The 21,559-nt window shown below is 35.7% G+C and overlaps 1 protein-coding gene across 1 annotated transcript in view; it reads left to right on the forward strand.

Annotated features, from left to right (window-relative positions):
- The window catches only part of LOC132153206 (potassium voltage-gated channel subfamily H member 7-like), a 101,100-nt gene that overhangs the window by 57,627 nt on the left and 21,914 nt on the right, over window positions 1–21,559 (forward strand). Inside the window, exons 6-9 of the mRNA XM_059562549.1 lie at window positions 519–944; window positions 9,545–9,944; window positions 11,674–11,873; window positions 14,798–15,050. Coding sequence (XP_059418532.1) covers window positions 519–944; window positions 9,545–9,944; window positions 11,674–11,873; window positions 14,798–15,050 — 1,279 coding nt within the window. The remainder of the gene's footprint in view (window positions 1–518; window positions 945–9,544; window positions 9,945–11,673; window positions 11,874–14,797; window positions 15,051–21,559) is intronic.

Consider the following 21,559-nt stretch of genomic DNA (forward strand, 5'->3'; position numbering starts at 1 on the left):
CTTAATATGTTCGTTTGGAAACATGAAAATGTACCCATGTTCCGCAAACAAAATATTGCATTCGGTCATTCGGTACACACGTGCACCGTACCGAAAGCCCTGTACCGAAACGGTCCGGTACGAATACACGTACCGTTACACCCCTAGTTAAAACTGTAAAAATAAACAATAAACTGTTTAAAATTATACATTACTCAACTTCTTTGTTATTATTATTATACAAATAATAATAATAATAATAATAATAATTGTGCACATGTGAAAATAGTTTATCATCTAATGCAGATGGAATAGAGTTTATAATAATAAAACTAAATATGAATCATAAATATTTTACTAATAAAAATAAAGTAATTGTTCTAAATAAACTTCACATCATCTACATTAGATGCTCAATTGATTTTCCTCCAGGTTGGGGAGTTTTTTTGTTTTGTTTTTTAATACGGTCTCTACCAGGACAGATCTGTGATCATGCACCATGCAATACTCACGTTTTTCCCCTTCTTCTCCCATTCCAGGTGTTGTCGCTGGGTGCCGATGTGCTTCCAGAATACAAGCTCCAGACGCCACGCATGGATAAGTTCACCATCCTGCACTACAGCCCTTTCAAAGCAGTGTGGGACTGGCTCATCCTCCTGCTGGTGATTTATACAGCCATTCTCACCCCTTATTCTGCTGCCTTCCTGCTCAACGACAGCGAGGAGCATAAAAGACGGCAATGTGGCTATTCCTGCAGCCCTCTGAACCTCGTGGACTTAATGGTGGACATCATGTTCATCATCGACATCCTCATAAACTTTCGCACCACCTACGTGAACTTGAACGAGGAGGTGGTGAGCCATCCGGGGAAGATCGCTATCCATTACTTCAAGGGCTGGTTCCTTATAGACATGGTGGCGGCCATTCCCTTCGACCTGCTCATATTTGGATCGGGATCAGATGATGTAAGTCACGCCAGAACTAAATCTGTTTCCTTCTGCACTTGGCTGCCAGTCTAAACTAGGGATCTCAAACTCAAATTACCACTTGCGAGGTGGTGTTCTCCTTCATGTTGGCACAATTATGGGGTTAATGCACACATGCATCCAAATTTTGCAATGGATATGAGCAAGCAGGCCTGCATGGTGTTGTCATTGAGGCTGTTATTATACTTGCATTTGTGGCTTTATTCAAAAGTTTGGGGTTGGTAAGATTTTTTTTATTATTTTTGAAAAAAGTCTCTTCTGCTCATCAAGGCTGCATTTATTTGATTAAGAATACAGTTAAAAACTGTAATATTGTGGAAAAATATTACAATTTAAAAAAAGCTGTTTTCTATTCAAATATATTTTAAAATGTAATTTATTTCAGTGATGCAAAGCTGAATTTTCAGCATCATTACTCCAGTTTTCAGTGTCACATGATCCTAAGGAAATCTTTCCAATATGCTGATTTGCTACTAAGGAAACATTTCTGATTATTATCATTGTTGAAAAGTATGTTATGCTGCTTCATATTTCTGTGTACACCTTGATAAATTGATTTCAGTAATCTTAGAATGTTCAAAAGAACAACATTTATTTGAAATAAATAAATCTAAATCTTGAAATAAATACAAATCTTTTATAAATGTATTTACCTTTACTTGTGATTCATCCTTGATAAACAAAAGTATTAATTTCTTAAAAAACAAATCTTTCCAAACTCTTGAATGGCAGTACTTGCATTTGGGAGATGCTTTTATCCAAAACAACTCACAATGCATTTAAAATACAGTATCTGGAATTTTATCATTATGCATGTTCACTAGAAATCAAATCCATGACTTTGGTGTTACAGTTACCATCAGATGAGCTACATAAAAATTTGGAAATTAAGTAACTACAACTTAGGCTATATGTTAAGAAAGCAACTAAAAACATAAAAAATAAAAATAAAAGATTTGTGGGCCCTATTTAGAGAAAAACATTAAAAGGAATAGTTTAGCTAAAAATGAAAATTTGCTGAAAATTTACTCAACCTCAGGCCATTCAAGATGTACATGAGTTTGTTTCTTCATGAGAACAGATTTGGAAAAATGTAGCATTGTATCACTTGCTCAGCAATGGATGCTTTGCAGTGAATGGGTGCCGTCAGACTGAGAGTCCAAACAGCTGATAAAAACAACACAATAATCCACACCACTCCAGTCCATCAGTCAACATCTTGTAATGTGAAAAGCTGCATGTTTGTAAGAAACAAATTCATCATTAAGGCATTTTAACATTAAACTGTCACTTCTAGCCAAAATACGAGTCCATAATACATAATAATGCTTCCTCCAGTGAAAAAGTCCGTCACCTGTTGTTTCTCACATGAAAATCCAACTGGTTTGGACTGTTTTCACTTGTAAACCATGCTTGATCTGTTCGTATTTCTCTCCTGATTCAAACAAAACAACTTTTCACTGAAGGAAGCAATATCATGGATAGAGGACTTGTATTTTAGTCAGAAGTAATGATTTAAAGTTACAGTGTCTCAATGTTTCTTATAAACATGCCGTTTTTGGCTTCTCCAGATGTTAACTGACGGACTGGAGTGCTGTGGTTTATTGTGATGTTTTTATCAGCTGTTTGGACTCTCATTCTGACGGCACCCATTCACTGTAGAGCACCCTCTGGTGAGCAAGTGATGCAGTGCTTCATTTCTCCAAATCTGTTCATCTACTGTACATCCTGAATTATGGAGGTAAATCAGTAGCTAAACTCGAGAGGTTGAAGATCTGAATGTGAGAACTTGTCATATTAATATTTGTATTTGTAAGTTAAAATTTACACTGACAGCTCTGATGTGAAAAGCTGAATCTTTCAATTTGCACACACAGACAATGATCAAAACACTCGTGTTTTGAATTGGAAGTTGTAGATTAATAGTCACAAATGTGTTTACGACATATTTACTTTTGCACTTTACTTCAGTTTCGCTGCACAACGTCAAGTCGGCACTTACAACCTCTCAGATCTGGAAGTACAAGTTCAAATCCTAGCGCTCTGACTTTTGCTACTCTTTTTGCGGTATTCTGTTGCAAAACTCACTTGTGCACTTGTAGATGCAGATGTGAGAGAGCAGAGCTGGGGGCGGGGCTTTGGTGCGAATGAAGACATTTTATTGGTCGATGCCCGACCAAGGAACAACGCCAATTGTTTTCACTGAATATCCTTACCTTTGACAGGATTTTAAGACACTGCATTCATTTTGCCATTCAGGTATTATCTAGTAGACAAATAATGCAACATATTTTATATGTATATCCCACTGCATATCACTCTACCAGAGTTGCAATATAATGCTGTTTTTATTATTTTTATGTTTTGTAAAAATAATTTTAACTTCTTCATTGGGTTAAATTCCCAATTTGCTTGTCAGTAATGAACCTTTTTAAATGCAACATTATTATTATTATTTTTTTAATAAAAATCGAGTGTTTAATAATGTCTAAATGTACATTAAACAGCAAAACCTAAAAAATAAGCACTTATGACCAGAAATACTGTTTTGAGCAACTAGTAGAGCTAAATACATGTATTTATTAAACATCAACAAGGCCATCTAGTGTTTAAGCAATGGAATTGCATATGAATATTATCTTTCTGGCAACCAAATGCCTCTAATTTAAAGCGTGCCTCTTTGCACAGGAATTTAAACCTAAATACTGCAGTTATTGTAGTATAAATAATAACCATATTAGAAAATGTTATATTTCAAATGGTCATTCATAGATCATAATTATTGCGCATATTATTTAGTACCATGATCTCTTCAAATTAACTAAACAGGACTGAGTTAACATGTAGTACAGTTATTTTATTGGTTAAAAGTTACACTTAATTGTTTAGTCACATTTAACTGCCAAGGAGGAGTATGAGAACATAATGCTGTTCCATTCTCCAGTATGAAATGCCATTTTAAGGCATAGTCATTAGTCAACGTTATCCATGCATAATCAATGCACTTTAAGTGTTACAAATTACTGGAAATCGCTGCAAATATAATGAAACTGCTGTCTGTCCCAATTAGTACATTTCAAGCATGTTGACAGAATGTGTGGTTTAGTACTATTGATAGCTCCATGAACCACGTGACCGCGTGGCGGTGAGATCAAAGCATGCGAGTTTACTCTGCAATATGCAGTGGGATATACATATAAAATATGTTGCATTATTTGTCTACTAGATAATACCTGAATGGCAAAATGAATGCAGTGTCTTAAAATCCTGTCAAAGGTAAGGATATTCAGTGAAAACAATTGGCGTTGTTCATTGGTCGGGCATCGACCAATAAAATGTCTTCATTCGCTCCAAAGCCCCGCCCCCAGCTCTGCTCTCTCACATCTGCATATACAAGTGCACAAGTGAGTTTTGCAACAGAATACCGCAAAAAGAGTAGCAAAAGTCAGAGCGCTAGGATTTGAACTTGTACTTCCAGATCTGAGAGGTTGTAAGTGCCGACTTGACGTTGTGCAGCGAAACTGAAGTAAAGTGCAAAAGTAAATATGTCGTAAACACATTTGTGACTATTAATCTACAACTTCCAATTCAAAACACGGGTGTTTTGGTCATTGTCTGTGTGTGCAAATTGAAAGATTCAGCTTTTCACATCAGAGCTGTGAGTGTAAATTTTAACTTACAAATACAAATATTAATATGACAAGTTCTCACAATCAGATCTTCAACCTCTCGAGTTTTGCTACTGATTTACCTTTATACTGAATGGCCTGGGAGTGAGTACATCTTCAGCAACCTTTCATTTTGAATGAACTATTCCTTTAACACATGTGGGTCTTCATAAAACCTATTTATTTGAGACCTATTTATTTAGCAATTTATTATTTGTTTGTGCCGTGTCCATTATACAGATCAGATCTAGCGCTTTGCAGAGGACAGAAAAGGAATTAGGGATTACAGTATCAGAATATACTGTATGTTGTTTTTGCCTCTTTTTTTGAATGGCTTTAATTTCTGAATCCATTTATTTGGATTAACAGTTTAACGGAGTCAATGATGAGAGAGAGAGGAAAGAGAAAACTGATGTCTGAACAGTTTACAGGCTTTTACTCTCTCTGGCACGCCGGTTGGCTCCTGTCCTCGCTTGTTTATGTGGGCACATCTGTCAGTGGCCTATCATGAGCTCTTGGTACATTGGAGCATATGGTTTCACCGCTTTGTGGTCTGTTCCAGTGACAGCTACTCTGTCAGAGCCATTTACAACCTAAGAAGAAAAAAAACACACACACAATGGCTTTTAAAATATTAAAGAATTATAGATTAAGTCCTACTGGAAATGTCAGCATGTCATTATTTGATGGCATGCAGTGTATATTTTTAGACTGTGGAGGGGTTTTGCTGCTTGGTTTTATATAAGTATATTGCTTTTGTTCAGGTTATGTTTTCCCAGAGGTTTCACATTCACTGTTTTGTCTGAAAAGTGTTGTAGAGCTCCAGCCATCACCCAGTTAACAAAGCTCACGCTCTCTGTATCTGCACTTGTTTTTACTGCAGGCGCTCACACATCTGTCTCTGGTCGCAACTAGAGCTGTGAGAAAGAGCTAAAAACAAAAACTTGATATTTATGTGCATGTGCTCTGAAATTTATGAAAAGTGTGATTTCTTTGCAGTCAGAGGAATCATAATTTATCATTTTTTAACAACAAAACATTCAGTAGTAGATTTAAAATGTTTAATAAAGATAAAATAGTTGATAATAGTTTCAGCACATCTGGGGCCACTGGACATCACAGTTTCACTGCAGTGATCTTGGTCCACTCTCTTCCATAGTTGGGTGGCTGTAGTTGGATTTCTTAGCCTTAACTTTGTCCCAATTTTCCAGAGATTTTCAGCTGGGTTTAGATCAGGACTCAGGGCTACTCATTTAATTATTTCAGTGTTCTTGGCTTCAAGGAATTGATTTACTAGTTTAGCAGTGTGACGGGGACATTGTCTTTCATAAAAAAATGCAGGCTGATTGGGTAAAGCTTGCAGGGAAGGAACTGCTCGATGCTGAAAGAGGTTCTGATAAACATTTGCATTCACTTTGCCATGTATTTATATAAGAGAACCAAACACCCCCCAAACCATCACACTTCCTCCTCCACCTTTGACTGACTTCTTCACACTCTCTGGCTTCAGTCTTAACCCAGTTCGGGGGACTTAATGTCCATGTAAATCTGCAGTATTTGAGAAATGACCAGCTTCTCTTACAGTGGCTGAAACTGAAAATCTCCTGTCGCAGGGTTTCAGTCTCCTCAAAGTGGCTGTGAACCTTTTTCAATTGTAATGCAAATAAATCACTGATTAAAATTAATTAGAACTGAATCACACAATGAAACCAAACTCACCAGCTCTTCTCATGTATTTTATTTCTTACATTCAATAATTGGAATTTAAATGAATTTCAGTTTGGTTAAGTTGTGGCTCCTTATATTGAAAGGAAAAAACTGACAGAACTTCATGCATATATATCAAGTATCATAAAAAGGCACAAATAAATATAGTTTCATGAATAGTGCTCTAACAAGAAACCATCACTCACCATCTAGTAATACATCCTTTCATTCTGCAACTAAAAGGTTTTTGTCTTCATTTAGAATCTGACATTCTGCATTACACAAATGCAGCACCACTGAGCGAGCTTTATGCTCAGCTGATGCCTCTGTGGTCAGACAGATGGATTTGATCTGTGGTCAGTGGTCAGAACGTGATATATGTGTGTGTGTGTGTGTGTGTGTGTGTGTGTGTGTGTGTGTGTGTGTGAGTGTACTACTTGGGGAATGAGCTGAGGCAGACAGATGGCAGGTGGCTACAGGATGCATTTCATTTACAGCATTCAGATGAAGGGCTCAAACACACTGGCGATAAACACAGTTCGAACGAGGCCCTTGAATCATGTTGGAGAGGCTTTTATGACACATCTGTACTTATCAACACTTATATAGTCTCACACTTTTAATGTCAAACAGTATTTACCATCCGCGGTGTTGGACATAACATGTTAGCAAGATACTAAAACATTTTACATTAACAATAACATTTCATTGACCTTCACTGAGTAAAATGTTCTTAAGCTTTCTCAACCAACATCAAATTTTGTGTTCAAACTTTACTTAAAGTATCTAGTGCTAAACACTGAATTTAAAGGATAGGCCAGTCATGGGAGGTCAGGCTTGATGAACCATCAGTATAATTGAGCGTCCATCCTATTGTTATGTCCAGCTATAACTCAAAAGCGTGATTCGTTGCAAATAGTATCTGCTAATGAGTTTTTAATGGGCCACTCATGACAGATGCAGCAGGGCCTGTGTCCGCACTTCTCAATGTGAGAGTACAAAAAACCCACGTGCTTCGCTCCACATGCTAGCTCACTAACTCACTGTCAGTGCTAGTATGCACGCTAAACATTGCTGTCAGATGCATCTATTAAGACATATTCTAAAAATACCCAACGCGGGTCCTGACCTAGCTTTGTGAGGCCACTGAATAATTGCCAGCTAAACAAATGATCTCCCACCAGGGGACGAGTGAAGATGTTGAACGAGTCGTTTCGGATGAGACTGTGCTCGCTGTCGGCTCGCAGGGACCTTTTCTTCATCTAGTGAGCTGACTTCACCTGCAAATGAGGATTTATCTCTTTTCTCCTCAGTTTTGTAACATGAGAGCTGGACGAGATACAGAGATAAACTCATTAGCCGCATCTCTTATGTCGGGTGTTTATTTTATCCTCGCGGTGTGAAAAGATTGTTAGCAGGGCACAAGCGTTAGCAGGCACAGGCAATGTGTAATGGGCTAAAATTAAACACGGTTATCAAAATATTAATTAGTGAGGCTGACGTGCACAGACATTAGAGATACAGTATGAGCTTTGGGTATGTTAGGATACAGTGTGTTTCAGCTATTCTGTTACAGTTAACTGTGGATAATCAAAGCTATAAAAGACCACGGCAGTGTTTCAAACCCTAGTGAGCTGACTACATAGCCAGCAGACTGATCTGTGACTGAACACTTATTTAAAAGTGCATGGGATACCTGACTCATAATTGATTTCAGTAAAGTTTTAAATTAGCATGTTACTAATTTAATGATCGAATACGCTAATAAGCATAAAATGATTTTATTTTTTTATTTTTTGGGGGGGGGGGGTATTTGTAACATGCATTTTTGTTTACTTTTACATTTCTGTCTAATGTATAAATCTAATGACAATGGATAGTACACAGAAATATTTAATACATAGTCAATTTTGAGTAAGATTAAACTCTTTTAATCAATATTTTTCTTTATTGTGTGAATATTTATTATTTTAATTTATTTTTCATTTGCAACAGGAATATTTATTTTGCACAAATTCTAAAGCATTTATCCTTCTTGAGAAAAAAAAACCCATCCCATTATGCTTTGCTATGTGCTGAGAGAAAAAATCCACCCAAAATTATTTTGGAATTTAATTCAAAATTGACTATTTAATTAAATATTTTTGTGTGCTATGCATTTTTATTTATACAATGCATTTATATTTTTAATATTGTTAATTATTATTAATATTTTTATATTTTTTCATTATTGTATGAAAAAGCCCCGTTTTTTTTTTTTTTTTTTTTTTTTTTTTTACATCTTTCAAAAAAAATTTTACAAAAAAAATGTATTGTGCTAAATGCATGAATGCATGGTACTCAAACTATTTAATATAAAAGTCTGTGTTTTATTAAACTGTTGTAAACAGTTTTTAGTATTGTATGAAATTAGTATATTGATGGATGGATCTTTCCCTCTTAGCCGACTGCAATGGATTATGGGATTGTTTCTAAGCAGGATAGACAGAAATAAAGGACATATCTTTGTTGCAAACAAAATAGAAACTTCAATGATAAATATTTCATACAATAATGAAAATACAGACAGAAAATACAGATAAAAACATATTAATCAAATTTTAAGAGAACTTTTATTATTGTGTACTATGAATTTTTATGTGCTTACCGTAATTCCTCAAATATAAGCTGGGGCCTTTATTTACCTGAACTGCAGAAGGTAACAGGCTTTTATTTGAAGCAGACTTTTATTAGAGGCAGGCCTTTATTTCTAATTCCATCTGTTTGATAAGTTATTATTGTTAAATAACCCGTTTTAAATTAAAAGCGATAGCATTCCAGTGGACAGAGATCATAACATTAGCACAGAATCAGATCAGAATCAATCACAAAAAGATTCAGTTCGGTTCAGACGCTCTGTGTCAGTATTTGTCGGTGTTGACCACACCCCCGGCCACTATAAGAGGCCCGGCGTTTATTTGACTACCGGTTTTTATTTGAGGAATTACGGTATTAGAGTATTGGGTGGTTTTATGCATATTTGAGTATCAGGCTGCACCTAAATTCTGGGACGGCCTTTGTTTTGGGTCTTAACATGCAGTTCACTAGGTTTTGGTGTCTATGAGAAAGCATCAAAATGAGTCTAATGAGTATTAAGCCAGTTTTTCTCGGTAAAACCAAAATTGTTTCCAATGTATCTAATGCGTACCTTCTCTCTTTCCCAAGACGACCACTCTGATTGGCCTGTTGAAGACGGCGAGGCTCCTTCGACTGGTTCGTGTTGCCAGGAAACTGGACCGTTACTCTGAATATGGCGCAGCGGTTCTCATGCTCCTCATGTGTATATTTGCTCTGATCGCCCATTGGCTGGCCTGCATCTGGTACGCCATTGGAAACGTGGAGAAACCGTACCTGGAGCATAAGATTGGCTGGCTCGACAATCTTGAGGTGTCCCTCGGGAAGAGATGCAACTCTACTGAGCACTGCTCTGGGCCATCCATAAAGGATAAATACGTGACCGCGCTGTACTTCACATTCAGCTCGCTGACCAGCGTGGGCTTTGGAAACGTGTCTCCGAACACCAACTCAGAGAAGATCTTCTCTATCTGCGTCATGCTCATTGGATGTAAGTCCGAAAAACATGTTCTGTATTTACGCAATTAGCTTAAAGGGATCGATCGTTCCAAAACTGACAATTCCATCACCATTATTCACATGCATGATGTCCCAAACCAATATGTTGTTATTTTTCATGAGAAACACAAAAGGAGAAAGTTTCCATGGAAAAACAACAACATTATGGTGAGTAAATAATGACAAAAGTGTATTGTTTGGATGAAAACGGCAATATATACACTAATAAAAGCATGATGTTGCGTAATAAAAGTTATATATGTACACAACCATACAAAAGTTTGGTTTGGTGTTCAGCAAGGATGCAGTTTGATCAAAAGTGACAGGAAAGACAGTTATAATGTTACACAAGATTTCCGTTTCAAATCAATTCTGAACATTCTATTTATCAAAGAATCCTGAAAAAGGCATCACACTTTTTCAACTGTTTTCAACATAGAAAAATAATAAATCTTTCTTGAACAGAAAACTCAGATTTGCATCTGAAATAAATAACATTTTAAATTATATTACAAAGATATTTAAACTGTTATAATATTTCACAGTATCACTGTTTTGACTGTATATTTTTAATCAAATAAATGCAGCCTTGGTGACTTCTTTAGAGAAAACATCACCGTTCATAAACTTTTGAATAAAAAAAAAAAAAAAAAAAAAAAAAAAAGTGTGAAGTGAAGTGACATTCAGCCAAGTATGGTGACCCATACTCAGAATTTGTGCTCTGCATTTAACCCATCCGAAATGCACACACACAGAGCAGTGAACACACACTGTGAGCACACACCCAGAGCAGTGGGCAGCCATTTATGCTGCGGCGCCCGGGGAGCAGTTGGGGGTTCGATGCCTTGCTCAAGGGCACCTAAGCCGTGGTATTGAAGGTGGAGAGAGAACTGTACATGCACTCCCCCCACCCACAATTCCTGCTGGTCCGGGACTCGAACTCACAACCTTTCGATTGGGAGTCCGACTCTCTAACCATTAGGCCACGACTTTCCACAATAGTGGTATACTTAATAGTGGTATACTTAAGCAAAACGTAGGTATTATTAATAGTTTTATGAATTTGAGAGGTAAATTCGGTTGAGATCCATGCCCTGAGATGACTGCAATGAATCAGAAATGACCCAGACATCTGTAAACTATTCATCCTGATATAACTAACCTCTGTTTCAATCCAGCAGATTAATTCTAATACTTAGAAACAATGCCGAAAATCAATGTTTATTGTCTTTTCCATTAAAAGACCGTATTACATCATCTTTAATCCATGTCTGTCAGTCTTTAGCCCTGCTAGTGTACTGTTAAATGCTGAAAAAATATATATAACACACAAATATATTTAATAAAACAGCAACCAGTAAATCGTATTTACATTCTAATTGCATAAATGTCAATAAAAATGCATAATACACAAAAATACTTAGTCAATACTGAATTAGACAGACAGACAGACAGACAGACAGACAGACAGACAGACAGACAGACAGACAGATAGATAGATAGATAGATAGATAGATAGATAGATAGATAGATAGATAGATAGATAGATATCTCATCATCCCTCAGCAGACAGCACAGTTAAATCACAGGCATCACCTCATGCATAATATTAATAATAATATACAAAGCAAACAGAGCTGATTTGATCTAAATTGGCCTCCACAGACAAAATGTACCTGGCATTAGCTTTCATCTGTGTGCCCCTGTCCTTTCCTCTCCAGCTTTGATGTACGCCAGCATTTTTGGGAACGTTTCTGCCATAATCCAGCGGCTGTATTCGGGAACGGCGCGGTACCACATGCAGATGCTCCGCGTGAAAGAGTTCATCCGTTTCCACCAGATCCCAAACCCGCTCAGACAGAGACTGGAGGAGTATTTCCAGCACTCGTGGACCTACACCAACGGCATCGACTTGAACATGGTGCGTCCGAGGCGTCCCGCTCTAGTTATTCAACCATTTTAGCCATGTGTTTTCAAATCTTTATGTTATCTGAATTGATCCTTCGCTAAGATAGGGTTGGTCAATGATGTTTTAAGGCAGTGCATAGCATAAGGTCAGTTCACCACATCATAAATCAAAAACAAGCTAAGCCAGCTTTTCCCAAACTGGGGTTCATGGAAAGCCAATTAAAGAGCAAATTGATTTTTTTTAATTTTTTATATTTTATTTGTTTACTTGCATGTCATTAGACAACCAAGTAAAAATCTCAGGGGGTTGGCTAACAGTAAAGTTTGGGAATCCCTGTTCTAAGTTATGTTTGTTGGAATAATTCAGCCCAAAATCAATCAATCAATATTTCTTTCCATTATTTACTTACTCTAATGTTGTTGTAAACTCACATGCTGATATTTTTCTGTAAAATGCAAGAGAAATTTAATCTGTAAAAAACACCACAAAATAATAATTATCAATAAAATGATCTCATACATCCAAGGTTATTATAATTAATAAAATAATTATTAATGTTTTTCTCTAAAATAAAATATAAAATAAAAAAACACAAAAGAATTGGAATAAAATACATTTTATCTTCAATAAAATGAAAAAAATAATAATTGTTTTTATTTAGTGTAACTAAAACCAATTTTTTTTTATTTAAATAAAACTATACACAGTCTTTAAAAACTTTAAAATGTAAAGAAAAACGAATTTAAAATATTCAAAATACTAACAACTGTAATATTATCTTAATGATGCTAATAAAACATTGAATGCAACAAGTGCACTGTATTCCACATCTTCTGAAGCAATATGATAGTTTTACATCCCCCAGAAAATGACCAAAATGACATTTTTTATTCACATTTTTGGCTGAAATATTCCTCTCAGTGATCTCTGAAATGCTGTTTGCACGTCATCACATCAGTGTAAATGTGTGAGTGTTTTTACTGAAAGCAACACCTTTTTCTCTCCATATCTGCCTCATATGAAATGGAACGACGCTGTCGCCCTGGAAAGAGCAGGAGGTATTTATCTACAGTCGGGACTCATCTTCATTCAGTCTGAGCTCTAGACACTCTCTCATACACCTCAGCTTTTCCTCTGCTCATCTCACTTACACAGTCCTTCAAGGTCTCCTAGCAGGAAATGCTTGTTTCCAGAAATAATTTTTGGGTTTGGAAATATAACTTATAACTTTTTTCCAGCCATTTGATGCATATCTTTAGATTTATTCTTGTTATACTGTCTTAATACATAATACAATTTTAATAAATAAATAAATAGCTAAATAAATGTATTAGAATTTCATTAGAATTGGATTATTTCATTTCAATCATAATTTCCCAAAAATATATAATAATTTTATTTTATTATTATTATTTTTTTTACAGACATTTAATGATATTTGATGCATATTTTAATATTTATTAAAGAAAGAAGATTAGAAAGATTAAACAAAAAATGTGTCAACATTATCACAATTCGCAAATAAAAAAGTTTGGGCTGGGTGATATAGCAACAACAACAACAAAAAATATGCCTTTGGATGATATTTGATGCATATCAAAAACATATTTATCTTACAATTTATTTTTGTGATACTGTCTTTAAGAAACAACAACAATAATAATAATAATAATGACCAAATAAAAAGTCCAAATTGTTTTTTTTTTTTTGGAGTTGGTCAATATAACTTATTTTATATTAAAAACTTTTTTTTTTATATTTTTTATGTAGTCTGTTTGATGCATATATTAGTATTTAAAAATGAATACAAATAATAATAATAAATAATCAAATAACGACTAGACCACATTTATATCCCAATACTTATAACCAGGTATTTCCAGCACAATCAAGTCAATATATTGCAAATGTCCAGTATATTGCCCAGCTGTATATCACCAAGCTAGCATGAATTAGCATACATTAGATGTGGGTCTATGGCAGCCAATCTGATTTAGATAAGACTCAAAGATTAAAAATTGCTCTTGTTAAAGCCAGTCTGCTGTTACTAAGAAACTGAATCTTCTCTGTTAGCCATTATTTCTTCCCTTTTAACTGATGGTTGTGCCACTAATACAAGCACAGTAATTGGCACATGGAACATTAGCCTTTCTAGTTTAAACACTCTTTCTTGCCACTTTAACCGCATGAATAAATTGGCAGAAACATCATAATGCAAAATAATTTCATTAGCCTTGGAAAAACACTCCCAGCAACAGGACCCTGTTCCAAAACCGAGTGAATTGTCACTTTTAAAGCATCATAAAAGTGCCTCTTATATGAAGGCAGTTAAAAAAAAAAAACTCTTCTTTTGGCCACATTTTAAGGCAGCATCATGTTGTCAAGGCTGAGAATCCTGTTTCCACAAATAAATTGAGCAGCACAACGGTTTTCAACATTGATAATAATCAGAAATATTTATTGAGCAGCAAATCAGCATATTAGAATGATTTCTGAAGATCATGTGACACTGAAGACTGGAGGAATGATCACAAGAATATATTACATTTTTAAATATACTACAACAGAAAGCTATTTTTTACCATATTTTTTAATCAAATAAATGCAGCCTTTTTCCTTGTTGAGCAGAAGAAAGTTATTTAAAAAAAAAAAAAAAAAAAATTTACCGATCACAAGGCAATCTTAAAATTAAAATTTGTCAGTGCCATTTATTATTAGAGTTTTTTATTGTTCTATTTATTTTTAGTTTCACGTGCTGAACAGTAAGGCATCGCTCTATGGTTTGGAACAGAGCCCATAACATTACAGAACAACAAAGAGTGTAAGTGTAGATAACGTCTGCACTAATGAAGGCACTTGCTGTAATCTTCAGTGATGGAGCTGATAGAGTGTTTTTCACCTCGAGTGTCACCTCACTCTGGCATCTCTCTCTGCAGGTCTTAAAAGGCTTTCCTGAGTGTTTACAGGCAGATATCTGTCTCCATCTGAACCACAGTCTCCTTCAGGGGTGTAAAGCTTTCAGAGGTGCAACTCAAGGATGTCTGCGTGCTCTCGCCATGCGCTTCAAAACCACCCATGTTCCTCCTGGAGATACACTCATGCACTGCGGGGACGTCCTCACCGCGCTCTACTTCCTGTCTGGAGGATCCATCGAGATTCTCAAGGACGACATAGTGGTGGCCATACTGGGTAAGAGAACATGAGCTTGTTTTAAAAGAAGGAAAATGACATTATATAAAATCCATAATCCATGACTAAGAATGCAAGACATCATATAGTATTGTCATTATTTGCTGTATCCAGCAAAGTAAACCAAAGGATTGAAGGGTGATTCTCAAAATTCTGTATTTTCTGCAGGTTTTTTCCAAGATAAATTTAGATGTCTTTTAAAAAAAAAAGGACATTTAGAAACTCCAAAAGGACACCAAAGTACCAAATGATATAAGGAGCCCATATAAGCACATATGAAAGAAAAAAATGCTAAAAAAAATATATAATAATTGTATATGGTATGTGTACTGTGCAACAGCAAAGGGCTATGTGCGTGGTTGTGTGTTTAGGAGGCGTGGCTTTGGAGAGTGATTTGCAGGAGGGGTGAGATCTTATGCTTTCAAAGCTAGCTTGCTATTGCTAGCCTTTCCAAAATCACCTAACCTACCTTCAAATGAATATTCCTGCCATAGATATTAAATTAAGGAGTCCATTTTCCTCTTATAAATGACTTTTTTAATCAAAGGTAGACTATTTTTAAAAGCATGCATTATTTCTTTCATTGTCTCGTTAGCTCTCATTGTGCTCTTGGTATCTTGAGATGGATGTTTGCTGGATGTTTAAGTAAAAGACTGTTTTCTGAAAGCGTCCTGCAGACATTAGCACGTCACAGCTGTGTCCTGTGGAGGACTTTCTGCCTCGACATGTTGTTTACCAATGCAGCGGTTAGAAACGCGAGCCTGCCTCCTGCAACCTATACATTACTGTTCTCTCTTCTACAAATAAGCCTGGGTTTCTGCATTGTGTCTCCAACCAGTGTCTGATAAGAAGGGGTTCCTGACATTTCTTTTAAGTGGCTCCTGTTGGATGTGTTTGGTATCTTCAAAGCACTCACTGCACAGGCTCAAAGCTGGACTGGGCTTTTTATAGCCACCAGTCTATAGATTTCAACTGAACATTAGAGAATATGAAAGAACAAAAGAAAACACTGTAGATTGTGGCAGATCTGAATGGACTGGATACTAGATTACTAGCAGTGGTCGACCATATGGGTTTTTAAATGGCAGATGCTAGATTCTGGCTAATATATGTAGTACAGGATGATACAATGTAAATAAAACAAATACACAAATTTACATAACCACTCAAAGGTTTGGGGTCAGTAAATTTTGTACACAAATTGAAAGATTAAAAGTTTTAAAAGATTAAAAATTTTAATTTATTAATTTGTTCATATTATATATATATATATATACACACTAGTTTTAGTTAAAATTTTCCATTTTACTTTTAAAGTTATAGTGGTTTTGATTTTTTTTTTGTCATTTATCAATTTCTTTCTTTAAGTAAAATAACCTTTTGTATTTATTTAAAATATACATTACAATTTTGTAAAATATATATATAATCATTTAAATGAATGCATTTATATAAAACAGCAAAATGTATGTTGGAATTTAGGGGTGGCAGAAGGGGTGGTTATTTTCAGTACCCGACCCCTAACAGTAACAAACATTTTAAAAAAAATCGTACTGACCACAAACCTTTGAACAGCAGTGTACATACATTTAATTTACATTATTTTTACATGTTATCATGCGCGTAATTTGCACGGGGGTTACGGGGGTCATGACCCCCCCAAAAATCAGATCCAGCTAATATAACCCCCCCCAATATCATCACATCATTCAGATTAAAATAGATATGAAATATTCAGAATGAATACTTTTGTTCATTTTCTTTATTAATTTCATTTGCCAGCAAGAAAGATAGTATCATATTTTAAATAATCTGTAATGTACCCCCCGCCCACCGCACCGATTTGGTATTACCAAAGTCTCTGGTATTACCCAACCCGCTTTCTGTACCAAGTTTGTTCACTATTTTGCGCAGTCGATGGGATGAATGGTTGGAGAAAGCTGACGGAAAGATGAAAAGGACACCGAAAGGCAGCCAGACAACGATTTTTTATTGTTTGTCGACACCAGCCAAAAAAAAAAGAAAAAAAAAAGAAAAACGAAAAATCCTGACCAAACGGAGGTACCCTTAAGTTAGCTGTTAAGTTAGCTCAGCGTTTCTCAAAGTGTGGGGAATAGAAACATGACAAACAGGTTTTGTGCCCATCTTTTAAATTCCGTTATTTATTGACCATACACTCAAAACAAAGACACATTTAAATGTAAGCCTTGACGTTACTTAACCTCTTCACACGTAAGTTTAAAAGTATTTCAAGGCTACCGTTATTGATCGTAGTATCGCTTTATGGTTCCCATGGAGACGCGCTATTCATTGCTTGTCACACCGTAGCCACAATAGTGCTGAATGACTGATGATCTGCTTTTATTTCCTTTTTTATTCAAAATTTCACAAATGTGTTAGCTATAGCAGGATATATCTGATATTCCGATTGTCAAATATGTGCAAGTGGATGTGTTTTGTTGTTCAAACACCTTTATAACGATCGCATTACTTGAGCTGTATGCGCAACGTATTTTAGGTATCTATCTTATTAAAATACCTAAAAAAATACGTACATTATTAGGAATTTACCACCTCTGGTTCAATTTGAGATTATTTTTATTTTTGTTTGTTTGTTTGTTTTTTTGTTGTTCTTTTTGCATGGATTTTGCAAAGTGTCAAAATGAATCAAAGCACAACTAGGTTAATGTTAGTCCACACTTGTATTGATGTTATCAGAAGCTAAATGCAAACACTTATTATTTTTTTAATCTAATTTTGAGTCTTATTTCATGCAAAGTGATAATATAATTGCACTTTCATTTTCTTTATTTGAAATTTTTTAATGCTGTTATTTGATGTTAAGTTTTTAAAATGTGATGTTAATAAAATACATTTTAACAGTTAAACTTAAAGCCTAGTTTATTAACATTTTGTTGGGGTGATTGGGGACAGGTGGGGCTCGAAACCCTTTCCTACCTCTGAAGTGGGGAATGGCAGAAAAGCTTGAGAAACACTGAGTTAGCTGATGATTTGTTTTGTTGACTGGAGTTGGCTGGCTAGATGTTCGTTTGCCAGTGTCCTATGAGGTAAAGCCAGAGGGTGCCAGGGACTGTGTAGAACCAATGTCACTGAATTGTAACTGCTGTTTGCTCCAATACAGTCACCCGTTTTGGGGGGGATTGCATAATTAAATTATGCAAATTAGCATGTTACCTTTTACACAAGAAAATACAATAAATTAATAAATAAATATGCCGCGAGTTTAACCCCCCCAATGGTAGACCCAAAGTTACGCCCTTGCATGTTATACACTAAAATATTTGAAATCAGAAATCATGCATTAATCAGTCTATCACTATTTACTACATCATAAACACAGCGCAGTGTAAAATGATTCAATTTAGAAATGTAAACTTTTGCCAGTCAAATAAAATAATGCATCAGAAATGTTAAAATCACAGCTAATGAAAATGGAAGGTTAAGTCATAAGCATTGCATTGTGGGATAGGGTATTAGTAGTAGTAGCAAAAGACCTTAAAGCAATTCAGGTCACTCTGTGCAAATCTTGGTAATGACCTCGGTGGATTTTTCAGTCATATTTCCATCTGCTTAAATGGGTAAAGATGAAAATCAATCAAATTTCGCAATAATATCATAAATTGTGGGCTAAAGGCAGCTCTAGATCATGTAGAGGACTTCAGCCGCGGTATGAGCGTTATGATTTCTCCCGATCACTGCACACAGATAGTCTGCAGAGTACAAAGGTAGTATGTTATTCCCAATACAATCTTCCAGTCATTTGTTTGTGTGTGTAAAACAGCAGCCGTACGAGCTTAACTTGAGCAGTTAATGGCAACAGTAATTAGCCAGCACTTTTCCTTCTGATGTCAGAGAGCAGCGCGTGTCTGCCAGGTGTTTCTGAGCTCCAGCACCGTTTAAAAGCACTTTTCTCATCAGATGAATATCTGCTGGCTGATCCGGTGACATAATAGGGTCAAAACAAAGAACAGCGCAGACGGCCAGGGGGGAAAAGGTCTCAAACCTCACAAAGTGACTGTGCTGAAATGCTGTTGAACTCACGTTGAACCTTGAATGATCGTTTCATAATGTTCTTGGGATCCATTAAGAGAGAAAGTGCTACTCATCTCTCGTCTCCCCACAATGCTTTGTGTCTGCTTCTTCATGGTGAGGTAGAGAGAGGTTAAAAAGAGTTATTGTGTGCACATCCCACCTTCTGGCAGGTGCTGGACACAGAAGGACTACTGAGGTGAAGAAATGTGATGTCCGCAACACTGCTAACTCCCATAATTTATAAAAAAAAACAAGCAACGTTTCGACCCTCAGGTCTTCATCAGGCTTAATATCAATGTGAAGTGAAATCACCTTTAAATAGACACAGGTGATCACCTTAATTAGACACACACAAATACAAGTCATGTGACAATTACAAGTCATAATAACCCCACTCATTACTCAATTAAGGGAACAGTTGTATGGAGAAAACAATCAACATACATAGCCTACATGCAGAAACACAAATGCACTCATTGTAAGCATGGCTCGAACACAAATGTACTCATAAGAATGGCTTTATGTCAAAATCTTCATTAAGACCATAAGGAGATAATGTGTCTAAATAGTAAATCCAAAAAGTTTCCCGTTGGAGAAGCTTTTTACCATGATCACCTCCTCTAAACGGTTTGTTGACCCGCTCCCAATATATCTAAGGGCGCTGACATTATGCCCAGCTAATTTAAAATGAGCAGCAACAGGACTACGTTCATCTCCTGTTCTGATGGTGCTTCTGTGCTCACTGATCCTAGTCCGTAGCGCTCTCGTTGTTTTACCGACATATGATAAGCCACATGGGCAACGGATTAAATAAATAACATGTGTGGTACTACATGTAATGGTGCCGCGAATAGATAGTGTCTTACCAGTGTGTGGATGATTAAAATTTTTACATTTATGCGTAGCCTATACGAGCACTGGGCACAACTTCCACATCTATAATTACCCTCTATCATGTTAAAAAAAGGAGTTGTAAGTTGTGGACGTATATCATACTTAACTAGATGGTCTTTTAAGTTAGAAGCATGCTTAAAAATAAGCTTAGGTTTTTCTGGGAAGACTCTGATTAGTTTGGGGTCCGAATCAATAATGTGCCAATGTTTGTCTCCAACGGGAAACGTTTTGGATTTACTATTTAGACACATTATCTCCTTATGGTCTTAATGAAGATTTTGACATAAAGCCATTCTTATGAGTACATTTGTGTTCGAGCCATGCTTACAATGAGTGCATTTGTGTTTCTGCATGTAGGCTATGTATGTTGATTGTTTTCTCCATACAACTGTTCCCTTAATTGAGTAATGAGTGGGGTTATTATGACTTGTAATTGTCACATGACTTGTATTTGTGTGTGTCTAATTAAGGTGATCACCTGTGTCTATTTAAAGGTGATTTCACTTCACATTGATATTAAGCCTGATGAAGATCTGAGGGTCGAAACGTTGCTTGTTTTTTAATAAATTATGGGAGTTAGCAGTGTTGCGGACATCACATTTCTTCACCGAGGTAGAGAGAGGTGTCAGATCCCTCATGAACAGCTGTGTCATGCGTTTTAGCCGATTGAGTTGAATGTCACCTGCAGCTCGGTCACGTCTCTCTTATTTAAAGCAGGATCGCTCAGAGGGCCTGACATTTAGCCGGAAAACGTCCCAGCTGAGAACCCGCTGATTTTGAGATAGTTTTTAACTTGACTGAACTTTGGTGCACTATTTTGGTGAAGTTTTTGCCATTTTATAATATATGACAGTTTAAAAAAAAAATAATTTTTGCATTTACTGAAAGAAATAGCAGTGCTTCAAAAATAGAGTGAAGGTTGAGGCACACACACACACACACACATATATATATATATAATTTATTTATTAATTTTTTTCATAAAGGACACATTAAATTGGTCAAAAGAGACATTTATAGTCAGATTAAAAAATTCATTTATAAGTGATAAAAGTGGTTTCTTAATAAAAAATATTAGAGCAGGGGTATTTTATGTATGCATATTATTTATATCTCTTTTTTTTCAGACAGAACAATTTTTTTGTTATATAATATTTAACAATATTACAAGATTAATAACTGTAATATATTACAATCCAATAGAAGAGTCTTTAATATCATTTTAAAATATTACATAACCTAGACTTATGTACAGTTTTTTATGGTTAGGTTTTTCATTGTTTAATACATTTCTTTGGTTGTGCAGTAAAGAAATGCTGCTTCACAGCTGTCATGTTACTCGACACATCTTCTTCTCAAATGCACACAAGAATCAATATAATAAAGGCAGCTATAAATTATTAAGTATATGCAAGGAACACGAGACTAATCACAATTCGGTATACAAACATACAGGAAAGAAAGAAAACTGACTGAATATTCAGAAAATATTACAGTAACATGCTCTCTTAAGATATTCCTCTGTAAGTCAGGCTTTATCCTTACAGTTTCTGAAGTATAAT

Source organism: Carassius carassius, chromosome 11, assembly GCF_963082965.1.
Source record: "Carassius carassius chromosome 11, fCarCar2.1, whole genome shotgun sequence".
Classification (NCBI taxonomy): Eukaryota; Metazoa; Chordata; class Actinopteri; order Cypriniformes; family Cyprinidae; genus Carassius; species Carassius carassius.